This window comes from Sprattus sprattus, assembly GCF_963457725.1.
Source record: "Sprattus sprattus genome assembly, chromosome: 2".
In the NCBI taxonomy this organism is placed as follows: domain Eukaryota; kingdom Metazoa; phylum Chordata; class Actinopteri; order Clupeiformes; family Clupeidae; genus Sprattus; species Sprattus sprattus.
In genome coordinates, this window is record NC_137921.1 from 49,082,556 (window position 1) to 49,098,738 (window position 16,183).

The 16,183-nt window shown below is 42.1% G+C and overlaps 1 protein-coding gene across 1 annotated transcript; it reads left to right on the forward strand.

The window, feature by feature from the left end:
• Positions 1–9,277: 9,277 nt before the first annotated feature.
• LOC308361294 (vitelline membrane outer layer protein 1 homolog) lies at positions 9,278–10,474 on the forward strand (the record flags this gene model as incomplete). The annotated part of the gene is made up of 3 exons (XM_080833590.1): positions 9,278–9,430; positions 9,982–10,094; positions 10,186–10,474. 3 exons carry the CDS (start codon positions 9,278–9,280, stop codon positions 10,472–10,474), a joined length of 555 nt encoding a protein of 184 aa, XP_080689716.1.
• Between the last annotated feature and the right edge of the window lie 5,709 nt (positions 10,475–16,183).

Below are 16,183 nucleotides of genomic sequence, written 5' to 3' on the forward strand. Positions count from 1 at the left end.
ATCATTTAAGTACATGAATTTACCCTGGGGTGGACTCTGGAATGACTTTGTCAAATTGCCTGGCTTTTTCTGTTTCGTATTCCAACCCTCTGTTGCCAGAGGGATTGTAACTTGTGCTGCTTTAGGTATTTTTTTTCAATCAATCAATTCACGCTCTTGAGCACGGTACATTTCAAACAATTTCTCAATGGCTTCGTCTATCCTTAGCTTTTCATTGCTTAAATACAACACCTTGGTATTTTTAAATGACGCCTCACACACCGCTGTTGTGTCGGTTTTAATGCACCGGGATGGTTTGTATTTACAATAATTCCCTTGCAATATATTGGACCATATTGGTATTGAGGGGGTAAAATTGTCAAAAATCTTCTCTAATAAAATGGGGGAATAATATTCATTTTTGGATAGCTTTTCCCAAGTTCTATATCAGCCATTGCCTTTGTTCTTACATGGTTAAAATGAACCAAAAATGGCGACTTCGGTAGATTTAATGCAAGAATATCTTCCTGGCACTCATCTTTGTTGTCCTCATCCACATTTGAGTCATTTAAATAAGCAAGCTTTGATTTCAGCTTCAAAATACTTTCTGTAACAAATGTACTAAGTTTAGCACTACCAAGTATTACGGATATCTGATAAACTAATTCCACTGCATCTTCAATGTTTTTACAATTCAACAAGGCACTGAACATGTACATTCCTACACGATATCTGTCCCCTTTGCTGGTAAATACCCGCTTGCAAAGATCACTAGCTTGCTTCATCACATGACTTTTACAAGCTCTAATAACTGTGAACTCCAGATCATCGGCAGTTGCCGTGTCTGTTACAATCCTCCAGCATCGGCCTAGATACTCTTCCATTGTTTGTCTGTTCAAAACTTTCATTGCAGCCTGGAGTAACACTATCGACCTATCACTATTAATTTGGCAGGGTTGAGCATTACTGTTAAATATCTTACGTTCGAACTCTTGAAGGCGGACTAAGAGATGTTCTATAGGCTAGCACTTTGTGTGTGTTCTTCACTGATCATTAACGCTACTGGTACTGACAAGTTAGGTATCGTCGGTTTGCACATGGTTATTTCATAATACAGGACCCTTTTCTTGGTTATTTTAGATTTAATAATGCCACCCGTAGCATCCCAACAGGCGGGGTAGTTTCTTAGTTTAAGATCATTCCACAAGCGTACTCCTGTCTCACTAAAACATATAACTTTGAGAGGTACTGCCTGAATCACCTGAATGAAGCCTTTGAATACTTTAGAGTCTATATCTCCTTCTAATTTAACTTTTAGTTTCCTAAGTGCAGTCACTTCATCTTCATCTAATAGCCCACGAGATCTGTACTCTGCCTTAATTTTACGAAGTACAACACTGCTAGTCCCTACACCTGTTCTATTGTATGCTGACAATGACTTTTTGCTTGCATTAGCTAACTTTTTCATGTACATTTTATATGGTTTAACTGATTGCAATTGCTCTGTTGGTACGCTCTTCACCTCTGATTGGCCGTGCCTTTAAAGATGTGATGGACATTTCCTTCATAGTGCACATTACATTTAAGATTGCTCTTAATCTTTCCATTGTTACCCTAACTTTGACTGGGCATGACTTATGTGTACAATAACCACTAATTCTGAGGAAGGGGGTATTCGTCTTTTTTCTAGTGGCTGTGCGGAAATAATGTTGCTTGAAAACTAAGACACAATATGGGTTTGATTCTTGTAATTTCTTCGCAAATACAATGACCCAGTTGTTCTTAGGGAAATAATTATGCACCCCATTACCCCTAAAAATACTTTCCCATTCATGGCTTTCTAAGGAAAATACTGCATTCTCTTTTAGATTATACTTAAATGTACCGAAACAGGACTCTTGTCCTAATACACTGTGTAAAGTGGCTTCACTAATTGGACTTGATGACTCAATATCACCGCTAACTTCATCCTCTGCCACAATGTCTATATCCATATCACCACTCACTTCAAAAGTGTCACCACTCTCAAAATGACTACTACTTGTAGAACTGCTGTCGTCATGAATTACATTTCTAACGTTTTGCCTATTCTCAGTCCACATTACTCTCAGCAGAGTAGCACTTTTTTTAAGGTCAGACGCCCTTCCATGTGGCCAACCCAATGACTTTGCAACTACATTCCAAAACCCTGTTTGATCTATGCTTCTATGTTTCAAAAGCTTTTTAATCGTGCTTGACACTTTCAAATAATCTATAGTCTTGTTTTTCTTGACATGCTTATACGATTTAGATCCACCTTTCAACTTCAGACCAAAGTTGGATAAATTCAGTCCACAGTCATCAGTCGATGAAGACACAGCAACTACTGACTTCACGACACCAGAAAGCACATTATCCACACCAAATGATAGTCCATAAACATGACCACTTACACCTTTTTCTACACTCTCACTGTCCCAGACACCAGCAGAAAAAGACACAGCAACTGCTGACTTCACGACACCAGAAAGCACATTATCCACACCAAATGATAGTCCATAAACATGACCACTTACACCTTTGTCTACACTCTCACTGTCCCAGACACCAGCAGAAAAAGATACAGCACTTATAGGCTTGGCTGTCCGTGGCCTCAGGTGTGGTCTCTGATTCTGGACGGATCCAGGGCAGAACACACCTCCACTTTGTCCCTGAAGGGACAACAGAGGTGGGTTAACATCTAATACGGGCAAAAGATTCCCACAAACAAGCACGCCCGCTTTCACCTTCACCTCCACTCTCACTGTCCCAGACAACAACAGAAAGACAAAGCACTTACAGCCTTGCGCCTCTCGGGGGCCTGAAGAAAACAAAGAGACACACAGAGAGGTGCAACAGTATTACAAGAGAGCACAGACTTTCTGACAACCAAAAGCAGCAGAACCATGTCGGAGTCTGTAAACGTACAGGTTCTAGGGCTGCGCTCTGCCTCTGGACTTCCGGTACTGGGGATGGCCTGCGCCTCTCGGGGGCCTGAAGATAATCAAGAGACACACAGAGAGGTGCAACATAAATGTAATGATTGCAGTCTTTAACACAAACATTTAGATCCAACAGCATTCAGGGCAGAGTCTGTATACTCACTGGTTCTGGGGATGGCCTGCACCTTTGTAGTGCTTTGAGAAAGCAGATGACTTCGACGTCCTTAAAGCAGCATCTCACACCCTATAAGTACAGTAGGTTTAAGAAAGTGGGACGACTTTACAAAGGCATTCAAATTGAAGTCACTGTACTACTTACACCAGCCATCCTCCAGTACTTGGTCTTTGCACGGTCTTCCCTCACACCATCTTTCACCTGATATCAATGAGATAAACATAAGAGTTACTTGTTTTTGAAAATGATTGTAACAGATGTAACAACGAATTCATCATTGATGAAACAGAGACGAAAACACAAACGGTAATTACCTTTGACCATTCGAATGGTTGGCATAGCTTCGGGGGACGCAGAGTCCCCGAAACCACCGACCTTGGCTGCCCCACAGGAACCCTGGGCCTACTAGGGGTTACCCTGTGGGCCGGCTGCTGGACCGGATTGAGGTGCAGGTATGCAGCTGTCCAGAGAAGCTGCGCAAAGATGGGCATACCCAAACTGTCGCTCAGGTGTACCCCGTCTCTGCATCACAGCTCGGACTTCTTCAGCGGAAAGTGTTCCGAAACACTGCGGTAACGTACGCCAAGGGCAACAGCGATGTGGTGGAACTACTACCGCATATGCTTCTCACACTCGGCATCCACAGTCAGCAGTGGAGGGAAATCAAGGACAAAGACCTGCACAGATACCAATTATAAAAGAGTGTCTTGTTATTATCATATTCATTACTGTTAATAGTTCCTGGCAGATGCTAATACATTATTACGCAATAACATTAAAATGATGACATGGTCTGGTAAGAGAGGAACACAGCATTAGTTAGTTTGTTAGTTAGCCACGATAACAAAATAATTATCCTATTTCATTATTGAGCCCACTTTTGACCAGCGCTCCATGGCACTTCTTACAAATGCAGCGAAGACTTTGCCCGCCTCCTCCACGGTGCGGCTCGCTGTCAGGTTGTTGCTAGGTGCCAACAAACAAACGAGGTCTGGGGTTGAGGGGGGCTGCGCAGCTCGTAGTTCATCCCTCAGCTCCTTGGCCACAGCCCCGGGTGTACAGCTACACCCAAAGGTCAGGCTGGCATCATCGGGCATCTTCAGGATACCGTCGGTGAGGCTTCGGAGATGAGAATCTCCGAAAACCATTACAGACTGGAAGGACACAAATGTTCAAACTATAACCTTACAATGCATATACTTCCGAAGAGGAATCCATAGGTGATGACGTGTGTGATGTAGACCATTGAAATTATTTCACACATTTCCCATTCAGGACATAAACCAGCCATCATTACGTGATGACATGTGTGATGTAGACCATTAAAATGATTTCACACATTTCCCATTCAGGAAATAAAAGAGCCATTAACTCATAGCTAACCTTGGTCCCAGGAGCTACTGTAGTCGTTGGTCAAAGAGTGCAATGGCTTTTGCCGGTCACCTCCGACTGAGGCCAGGCCCTCACGGAATGACGGTAACCAGTACCTTTGGCATACATCATCTGCAAAATGAATGTTGCATGTTATTCAGAAGCACAGAATTGGTTAGTGGTAACATTAGAGAAATGAGAGAATGAACTGTGTAAATCCAGTTTCCTGTGCTGAACCCCCAGCCATCTCATGGGACACACATGTGTTCTCCTCCTTTAGGCTAATATAACCTCAGACAACTTATATATATATTTATATATGTAATGACAAAAGCAATCAATGTAGTCTACATTTCTTAAATGGATCCTTGCAGTCACTATGTAAAAGCTCATTAGTTTTGGTCTCACCTAGCCTATGTAGCTATGGATCACCTACATTATGATCTTGTGGATCAATACATTATTAGTTCTTAAAAACGTACAAATCAAACAATAGCAATACGAGAAAATGAATAAGCAACATACAGAACCATTAAGGTATGGCTATCCATGCAAACCTCACTTTTGAACTGGGATCAACTAGCCTTCCCCAAGACATGCCTGTCCTAGCCACAGTGCTAAGACATTAGCAATGCTATGGATAAGACTGTAAGGTCTGTGCTCTGTCCCTGTCTTGTTTCCCATGTGTTCTCACGTGTGTCTTCATTTGTGTTTGTTTACCCTTGTCTCCTCGTGTCTGTCTCCTCACGCCCTCCCCTTGTTATTCTGCTTGTGCTGTTTATTCGTTTGTCTCCCTTGTGTGTCATGTGATCTTTGTTGTCTAGTCTTTGTGCTTCCTTGTTCCCACCATGTGCTTTTCACCATGTGCTTCCCTGTGTTTGTTTGTGTTTGCCATGTGCCCTCGTTGCTGTCATTGTCTCCCCCGCCTTGATTGTTCTCACCTGTCCTTCGTTATCTGTTCCTGTTAATTCCCTAGTTTAGTCCACCTGTGTCTCATTGTCTGCCCCGCCTTGATTGTCTTCACCTGTCCCTTGTTATCTGTTGTGTGTGTATATAAACTCCTTGTGTTCTTGTCTCTCGTTGCTGGTTCGTCATTAATGTTGCGTGTTGTTCTCAGTGTTCCTCGAGTGTTCCTCGAGTGTTCCTCGAGTGTTCCTCCGTGTTATTTGATATTTCTCGTGTTGCTGACCCTGGACTGTTTTCGACTTCTCTATTGCCTTTGCCCTTTTGGATTGTTTGCCTGCCATTGGACTGCTTAACTGTGTACTGAACCCTGGACAGCAAAAGTGTATTCTTCATTCTACCCCTTGTGTCTGAGTCGTGCGTTTGAGTTCAACACCCCACCTCCAATCCGTAGCAAAGACTAAATATTAAAACTAGATCGAGTACGCATATTAGGCTACTGCAAGTTCGTAGAATTGAAAATTTAACACCAATTTAAATCACAGGCATAATAACAACAATAAAACATGCAAGACATACCTTGGCTCCCTTAAGCTTGATTGCGTGTCCAAAGAGAAGAGAAAAGTTTCAAAAGTTCTTGAAGTACTGCTGTCAACAAATTGTCAAACAAATGTGGGCAGAGGGTGTTCTTCACCTGGGTATTTATGAGGCTATGGGACGATGACATCACAGAAGGGCCTGGTCAGATCCCATAATGGTCCTGGGACCCGTTTTCATTGGTTCTCAGGTGTAAATGACAATCTGCATGCATGTTGGCTAAGCATATGGTGACATACAGTATGTGGCTGAAAAAAGTATTTTATTATTTCTTGAATATTTGCTATAACATTTGTAAGGTCATGTTGTATTGAGTCCTTAGGCGTCCTAAAATGTATTTGGCCTTATAGATGTTGCATTGTAATTCACTTACTGTATTTTCACCAACTTGGAGTAATAGTGCCAGAAAAAAACTCAGAAAGGTTATTTTGCCTCAAATAATGATGAGGGACACATCATCATTCTTATCTTTCTTGATACTAGGACTTTAGTGCAAAATATTTTACATTATTTTACTTAACTTACACAATGTAAGGCAGACTTTACTTACACAATGTTGACTTTTTGGAGTGTATGTTTGGGTAAATATCTTGACACATATTAAGTGAGCTATCAAAGACTTAACCTAGGCTACTTAATGTTTTGGAGTGCAGTGTGTATTTGTTTTATGCACGTGTGGAGTGTGTTTTCTGGGACTCTCCTGTCCCCCTCCTGGAAGGTCTTGCTCGCCGCGGTAAGCCACTGCCCTGCTCCACCTCTTAGTCCTGGCCACTGGTCAATCCCTGTACTGCTACAGCCATCTCACCTACTCCCTATTGGGTTCATAGCCCACTGGCTAACATTGCATACTGAGTGTGTTTATTGTTTGTATGTACGTACGTCTCCTGAAAGTAGCTCTGCTTGGTTGTTGTGTGAGAGGCAACAGCCTGTGCTAGAATTACCCTGTACCTGTTTACTCCTGTTTGTTTGTTTGTCTGTTAATAAACTGTATTTATGGAACCCATGTCTCTGGCCTAAGAGTGGTACGAACTTGTGTTTGCCTTGTTAGAACAAGCAAGCTTAGTCTATCTTTGTCCTAGGTTGACTACCTAGGTGGCGTAGTCGACATTCCAAATCATTCTAGCAATTTACCTCGCCACTGTCAAAATTGCATTATTGATAAACAGGTAAGCACCTTAGTGAGTATTGAGCCTATCTTGAAAAAAAAACCTGGATAATGTCAAAATTAAGCAGAAAATGTTGGTTTCCATGTACCTGCAAGAGTAATGATCCTCTGGATAATTTGACAAAGTTGACGAGCAGCAGTCCGGAGTCCGTCCGGAGATCGCTGGAATGTTAGAACACGGAGGAAACTAGGACGAACTGGTAATGAGAGGCAGGAACACACTAGCTAAATAGACTAGGTCTGGAAGGATGGCGAGGAACAGGTACAAATAATCAAGGCGGGGCACACACAAGGGCAGGGAGTGAATTGTCTGAAAACGAAAGGAGGGATGCATGTGTAAGAGGATTGACTTTGGGTGTAATATAGGGACCAATACAGCGGGGGAGCCAACGCGCTTAAGCAGGAAGTCCAGGAAGTAATTAGAGTGGAAGAAGACTTGCCATATAAAAACTCTCTGTAAACAATCCACTTCCTCTTGGTCTCTTTTGTGCACAGGGGGTAAGGTAGATGGCGTACAGTTCATTTTGTTTGACTCCTTTGTTCTGTGATTGTGTTTGCATGTGGCAGTGTATTTGTTTGGTCAGATGATTGTACTGTTAGAGTTTATTTTGAGTTTGTTTCAGTTTGTTTATTTTAGTTGTTTCAGTCCCAGCCAGGGCGGCCGACCTGTACTGAGACTATATACGCCATCTACCACTTTCAAGTGGCTCAGCCAGCGGTCAGCTTGATGATAAAGACCAGAGTTGATAGCCCTCTTTAATCTATATCTCTAAACTTAATTTAATAAAGAGCAACCTTTTAACCTATTCATTGCCGTAACCATCTACGGGCCACTGGCTGTAGCTAGGGGGTTAGCTGCTTACTTTTAGGCTTGTTTTGGGTTTGATGTGTGTGATTTTGTGATGGTTGACATTCTTAACTCACTTTGAAATTGTCCAACTGCTGGTTTTTAGTGTGTCCACTGTGCTGTGTGCTCTTGGTGTGTCTTAGCCCATGAGAGTGGAGCAGTTGTCCCCCAAAACTCCCCTTTGTGCCCAATGGTAATAAATTGTGTAAACCTATTTTAAAAACTCTGTGACTCGTATACAAACAGGAACAGAAGAATAAATGACAAAAATAAAGAAAACATAACTAGGAGGCAGGACAGGACTTAACAATTTAAGTATATCAGACAGTTAAATACTAACGGGTTCGGCAAGAATTACGTCATTGATATCCAAGTTATTGTGATACTGTAAAAACACTTGCCAAGACGAGATTAGTTGTCTCCCATCAAGTGTGACAAGACAAACAATTAAATTAAATCGAGGGCCTGCAACCTAAACTTGAAACATGCATGATGGACTGTCAGTAAGGGCAGCATAGTACAATGGAACAATAATTGTTATTATATTCAGGATTTATCTATTTCAAATTGTTAAATGTGTTATTCAATTACACAAAGCTTACATGTATTTCAATGTGTTCACCACAAAAACAGTACAGGATATGAAAAAAATAAATCAAAATTGAAGATCTAACTCATTATCTCACTCTTTGTACCTGTCAACTACATACAGCTGGTAAAATAGCTATTGAGCACATTTTTCTCAGTAAATATATTTCCCAAGGTGCTATTGACATGACATTTTCACCAGATGTTGGTAATAATCCAAGTCACCCACACATACACAGAAACCAAACAAATAAGTTCAGAAATTAAGTTATGTGTAGTAATGTGAAATGACAAAGGGCAAAAGTATTGAACACATGAAGAAAAAGAGGTGCAAAACGACATGGAAACCCAAGACAACTGTTGAAATCTATTAGTAACTAGAAAGCAATCCGGCCCCTTGTCAGTGCAAATTATTATAAGATGGTTCAGTCCCAACTGATGGAAAGGTGTCTCATTACCAAGGTGTCACAAAAAACATCTCATGTTGGGTAAAGGAAAATAGCTCTCTCAAGACTTTTGCAACCTTATTGTTGCAATATATACTGTTGGCATTGGTAATGGATGCATTTCTAAACTTCTGAATGTTCCAGTAAGCACTGTTGGGGCCATAATCCGGAAGTGGAAAGATCATTTCACCATAAACTGGTGACCGCTCTGGGTCCTTCCCAGGTTATTTTGCTTGTTGAGGAAGGATGAAACTCATCTTTGCTCTTCTGGTCATCCTTCCCTCAGCCTTTCCCTCAGAGGGAAGGGATATCTCGGTCACCAATGGAGAGCGCTGGGGCAACTGGGGTAGAATGGTGATGTGTCCCTGGTCCTATCGTGCTGTTGGCTTCAATCTTAAGGTAAGTGCTTTGCTGCCCTTTTATGGGGGGGACTGAACCAAAACCAAATCAAAAACTGAACAAAATACACCTTCAAAAATGTGTGTAATTGTGTACTGAGCCCAACAATTAGAAGCTCATGTAAGTTAGAAAAACTATATGATTAAGTATAATTGTATTATTTGAAGTGTGATAGAGTTCATACATTTGAGCACAAGACTTTTGACAAATGAAAGTATGCATAACTTGAGAAAGGAGTTATCAGAGGCAGCTGAAAGGACTAGCAGGGGGTTGTGGTTGAGGGGATCACCTACTTGGGAATGTTTCAGTGTCAGTACAGTCCGCAATTCTAATCCAATACATTCTTTGTTAAATTCCACTAGTTGCTCCCCACGGTTCTCTAGCGGTGTGTTCTGTGTGTGTGTTCAAAACAACGCTGATGTTCGTACACCAGTCCTGTGTCTGTAACTGGGAAACAAATAAAGTGGCTTGGAATTCTATCATGCAATATCATGTTACCTCTGTCGACTGCTTCCACCATTGACCTTTTGGTTGTTTGGTTGCTCCTTAAGGTGGAAGGATCTCAAGGCAAGGGAGATGACACTGCACTCAATGGGATTGGACTTGTGTGTCGACACACAGAAAATCCTAAACAGAATTACACCATAAGTTCATCCGAAGGAGGGTAAATTCATAATCTGTAGTCAATATTATTTGAGGCTATCATCTGATGATCAAATATCACTTAATTTAATAATTTCTTGTGTATTTCAAAGATGGGGAAGCTGGACCACTTACCAGGATTGTGGCACTGCATATCTTGTGTCCTTCAATCTCCGTGTGGAACAATACATAGGAAATGGAGATGACACCGCTGCCAACAACATCCAGTTCAGCTGCAGCAATCGAAGGGTTCTGACTGGTGCTGGCATGCCCTGGGGTCACTGGGGAGGGTGGAGTGGTATGTGCTCTAAGGGAATCTGTGGCATTATGACCAAGGTGGAGAGACCACAGGGCGGGGGAGATGACACTGCTCTAAATGATGTAAAATTTAGATGCTGTTAGTGAAGTAACCTGGATGAGGATGATGACGTACAATGAAAAGCTGTACCTCAGCAGTCAACAGTAGCTTTCTGGTTTATACATCCACAGTAGGTGCCCTCTCTCCATTGGCTGCCTGACTGGTTCTACAGTGAAATGCGGTTCATTATTGTTTCTACCATCATATTCAATTCTATCAATAAAGAGTCTGAAGCATTACCCACTCTGATGTACACTGCATTGCATTTGCAACTGGTGCATTCACACCACACACACACACACACACACACCAAATCCTCTGCATGTGGGTCAAGGCTAGTGCTCTAGTCTAGGCTGGGCCTTTTAGTCTTCTGGCTACTGCTCCATCTCTAGTTATGTGAGACTTAACACCTTTAGAAACAGACTAAACCAAATAATCATGTGATTCTGAACCCAACAATATAAGATTGTGTAAGTAATTAAAATATATATGATGTTGAGTTCATTGTTATGTGATTAAAAGAATTATAGCAGAGTCAGGTGTATCTTTGGCTTTCTTTCTGTTTATTGTGAACAGGCACACACATTCAGAGACTGATACAGAATGGCATATGGCGTGAGCTTATAGTACATGCAGACGCATTTTACAGGCAAACACCAGGGGAACACACATCAGTCGAACATCAAAAAACATCAATCACTCCAATTTAGAACATTAAAACTGTATTCTATAGACATCAACATTCAGACACCAAAAGGCGCCACATAATACGATAAAAGTAAGTGCACAGTAACTCACACAACACTCCTGATAGATGCCACAGTATGATTGTAAAAGTTTATAATCTTTAGGACAAAAAACAAAGTGTCCAAGGCCTTTTAGACTTTTCTAAGTTGACTGACATGCCTTGATGTTTTTGTACATTTTGCTTAACTAAAAACATTGATGCACAAATGGAATATATGATTCTATTCTAGAAGACCTCAGCAATAATATTAGAAAAGGGTTCAATGTTTCCGTGGTTGTTCTTTTTATGTCTCTAAGACGAAAACTAAAAAAAAAAAATATCCCGGACGAGGGATATAGACCTAGGTCTATATTAACAAAGGGTTTTCAAGGCTAATGGTTTTCTCAAAGGTTGTATTTTGGATTTACAAAAGGTTATACAAATTATAAAACAATCAAACCTAGAGTAGGTAAGGAAAGATTTACTCACAGCATTGCTGTCAGAGATTTGGTGCCTTGGCGGGCAGACTCTTCTTTGGGACTGGAATAGTAACTGGAGTGCTTAAATATATTTTGATTTAGGGGGTGTAGAACCTGATAATGTAATAATTTCCCGATAATGTAATAACTCCCGATAATGTAATACAAATTCCTTCATAAGTCCCTAAAACATGTAATAAAACCTGATAATGTAATAATACCCCGATAATGTAATAAAGTGCAGGTTAGCCTCAATTTTGCAGAACCTGATAATGTAATAATTACCTGATATTGTAATAACTTTGGTTGGTGCTGTAGCATCAGGTCTCCAGTTTCAGAGGTCCAAACAGTGAAGCTGTCCAGAGACCTGCTGCTTCACTATTAGCAGATACAGTATATATTTTATATGATTGCAAATGCACAATTTCATGAGGGGGCCTATTAGCCTAGAAATCTAGACGCCCCTAGCGGCAGCAAATTTAATTTGCAGCCAGGGACCATCTGGTCAACTGTCGTCGTTTTGAGCGGCTGAAAATCCAAACTGTACCAGGCCAATCAAATCGTCTTTTGTCATTCGTCAGTCCCTCGGATTGGTTGTAGCGCCATTCCTATTGCGTGGCATTGCGTGCAGAGGCAACTTAACAGACAACCGTTAATCCCGCCCACACTGAAAATCGTGTTGTGCCAGACCCTTGTACAGCTTCTTGCTGTACAGGTTTGGCTTGCGAGGCTAAAGGCCTATACCATTGGGATCAAAATATGAGCAAAACAATAGTGGGTGGCTGTCTACACAGCATCACTACTTGGTCTGAATAACTGGTGTCCCAACATTTCAGCACTGACCAAAGTTTTTACAATATCAGGAATTTATTACATTATCAGGTTCTGCAAAATTGAGGCTAACCTGATAATGTAATAACTTCCAATTAATGTAACATTTTATTACATTATTGGTATGGCGATTGTTACATTATTGGGAAATGCACTTTATTACATTATTGGGATATTATTACATTATCAGGTTTTATTACATCTTTTAGGGACTTATGAGGGATTTTTTATTACATTATCAGGGTTATTACGTTATCAGGAAATTATTACATTATCAGGTTCTACAGGGGTGTTGCACAGTTACATCACTCCTCATTTGAGGTGTCCAGTGTGTTTAAGTAGGTTGGTTTGGTTTCACAGAGGGAATGCCTCATGATGTGCTCCGTGTAAGGACCCTTTAGGTGGCCAGAGTTTTCTCCTGTGCTGAAGAATGCTCTTCTTAACCATGCCAAACCAGTCCTCGATGTGGCAGTTTGACTCTGCACCAGAATGCGCTGAATCTACTGTGTACCATTATAGGTCCCGAGGTAGAATTTCACTCCAAAGAGGGAAAATTCCCAGGTGAAAAAGAGTACTGATGACCTTCGGGCAAAAAGAAAGATTTAAACGTGCAGGGCATTTTTCATAGCTTGCAGCTTGAACTGCTCTAAATACTGGTATAAATAGAGACCGCTTATTGATGCCTCTGCTGCTGTCTGCCATGATTCCCTTTCCCTCTGCCATGATGTCTTCTTGATCAAGGCTACCTTGCTGTACATACTTTTTTGGTATACGCCTGGTCTGCTCTTGTAGGCTCTCCTCCACAGGAGCTGTACAAATGACACACATGCAAAAAGAAGGGCCTGTTCTTTTGCAGCTAACAACTTTCCTGATCCACTGATGTGTAAGTAGTAGGACTTTGTAGTCAATAAGGAATGAGACAGGGAGCCAGTGTAGTGAGTGTAAAATGGGTGTTATGTGATTGTATTTCCGGACTTTCATCAGGATCCTGGCAGCGCTGCTTTGGATGTACAGCAGCTTCTGGATGTTCCTGCCAGTGATCCCAGTGAAGAGTGAATCACAGTAGTCCAGTCTTGAGGAGATAAAGGCGTGGACGAGCTTCGCAGCATCTGGCAGGGTTAAATTGAGGCGGAGTTTGGAGATGTTTTTGAGATGATAGAAGGAGGTTTTGCACAGATGTTTTATTGGTTATTAAAGGTCAGTTAGGGGTCAAAGCTAAGTCCTAGATTAGTGACTGTGGAGGAGAGGGGTATGACCTGACTGTTGAAGGTGAGATGAGTTATGGAGGATGACTGAACCTGGCGTGGAGTGCCAACAAGAAGGGCTTCGGTTTTGCTACTGTTTACAGTAACTGGAGAAAGTTGTTTCTCATCTATGCCTTTCTCCCCAAGACAGGCAGTGAGACATAACATGGCAGCAGAGGGGCTTGGGGCAGTTTTGATGTAAAGCTGTGTGTCATCGGCATAACAGTGGAAGGACATTCCATGTCTGCTGATAACACGACTGAGGGGAAGCATGTAAATAATGAAGAGGATGGGGCCAAGGACCGACCCTTGCGAACACCACTGGAGACAGGGAGCAGTCTGGTCTTGCATCTTCCCAGTGAGACATATTCAGTCCTGCCAGAAAGGGAGGACTGGAACCACTTGAGTGCAGAGCCTGATAGTCCAATGGTGGTGTGGAGGTGCTCTAGGAGGATAGTGTGATCCACTGTGTCGAATGAGGCAGTCAGATCCAGGAGGATGAGGAGTGAGGGTGATCCTGCATCGGCTGTCATCAGCAGGTCATTCATCACCCTGAGCAAAGCTGTTTCAGTGCTGTGGGCTGAACGAAATCTTGACCGAAATTTTTCAGGTTGTTGTGTTTGAGGTGGTCCTCAAGCTGAGAAACAACTACCTTCACTAGCACTTTGGACAGGAAGGCAAGGTTGGAGATAGGCCTGTAGTTGGCTAGAACCTCTGGGTAAAGGGAGGGCTTCTTGAGAAGGGGACGGATGAAAGCAACCTTGAGAGCCGGTGGGACACAGCCAGACTGAAGGGAAAGGTTAACAACCTGATGAAAGGACTGAGAGTGTGGATGTGTGACTTGAGCAGAGCAGTGGGAATGGGGTCCAGGGTACAGGTACAGGATTTCATTTCTCTGACTATTTCCTCAACATGGCTCTCCTGAACCTCAGTGAGATGAAAGGGAGACAGCACACTTGCAGATAAGGTGTTGGTGTCAGAGGGAAGCAGAGATGGAGAGCTAGACTGTCAGGACTTTGGGCGGCGATTCCCGTAATTTGGCACATTGACGGCATCTAGTGGCCAAAAGGACATTTTACTTTATGTTTGTGTTCACATGTGCCTTTGTTTCTCGTTATGTGCCCTCACCTGTTCCCAATTGTGTGCCCTCACCGGTTTCCCATTGTGTGCCCTCCTCTAACTATGTGCCCTCACCTTTAAATACCTGGTTAGTTTCCCTGCTCTGTCTCTGGTCGTTGGATTGTCTTTGTTCCCCATGGTTGAGAGAAGTGCTCTCAAGCGCCATAGTTTTGTCGTGCTCTCAAGCACATTGTTTTGTAGTGCTCTCAAGCACATTAGTAGTATTTAGTTTATGGCCTTTTGCCCTGTTCTTGATTTTCTGCGTTTTTGTAGTTTCTCCTGTCGAGGAATCTGTTGTGTTTTTGAAAATAAAAAGAAGCTAAGCTCAAAACGACATCCTGCAACTGGGTCCTCTCATTAGCTCACCTGGCTAAGACGCTGGTTCCCCAAATCCAGCAACTCAGGTCTCATCCCTGAGAAGAGCCCCTGACATGGACATCACAGAGCGAATGCTGTTGACCTTTGATCTGAAAAAGTCAATCACTCCTCATTTGAGGTGTCAAGTGTGTATAAGTAGGTTGGTTTGGTTTTACACAAGGAATGCCTCATGATGTGCTCTGTGTGTAAGGGTCCTTAAGGTGGCCAAAGTTTTCTCCTGTGCTGAAGAATGCTCTTCTTAACAATGCCAAACCAGGCCTCAATGTCGCAGTTTGAATCTCTTGTCTCTGCACTAGAATGTGCTGATCTACTGTGTACCTTTATAGGTTTCCAGGTAGAATTCCACTCCAAAGAGGGAAAATGCCCAGGTGAAAAGACTATTGATGACCTTTGTGCAAAAAAGAAAGATTTAAACGTGCAGGACACATTTCAGCGCTTGCAGCTTGAACTGCTCTAAATGCTGCTATAAATGGAGACAGGTTATTGATGCATCTGCTGCTGTCTGTTCTTTTGCAGCTAACAACTTTACTGATCCACTGATATTCATGCGCTTAATTTTAACATGTCTTACAAAACACATGTGTCCAAGACTGCCACAAGTTACGTTTCTTTTTACCTGCCACTGTATGCCACCATTCTAGTTAGCCATGTTGGGGCCATATCCGGAAGGGGAAAGATAATTTCACTATAAACTGGCAACGACCAGGTCCTCCTTGCAAGATTTCTGACAGAGGAGTGAAAAGAATTATCAGAAGAGTTGTCCAAGAGCCAAGGACGACTTGTCGAGAGCTTTAGAAAGACATGGAGTTAGCACGTACAATTGTGAATGCAAACCTCACTTGTGAACATTCCCATAATGAACTCATTACTCATCATAAAAATTACAGTGACCAGTCAAATACAGTAACACAATCTTTGAAAAGGGAATGGGGGCATACAGGGGCAGTTAAAAAGAAACGTAACTTGTGGAAGTCT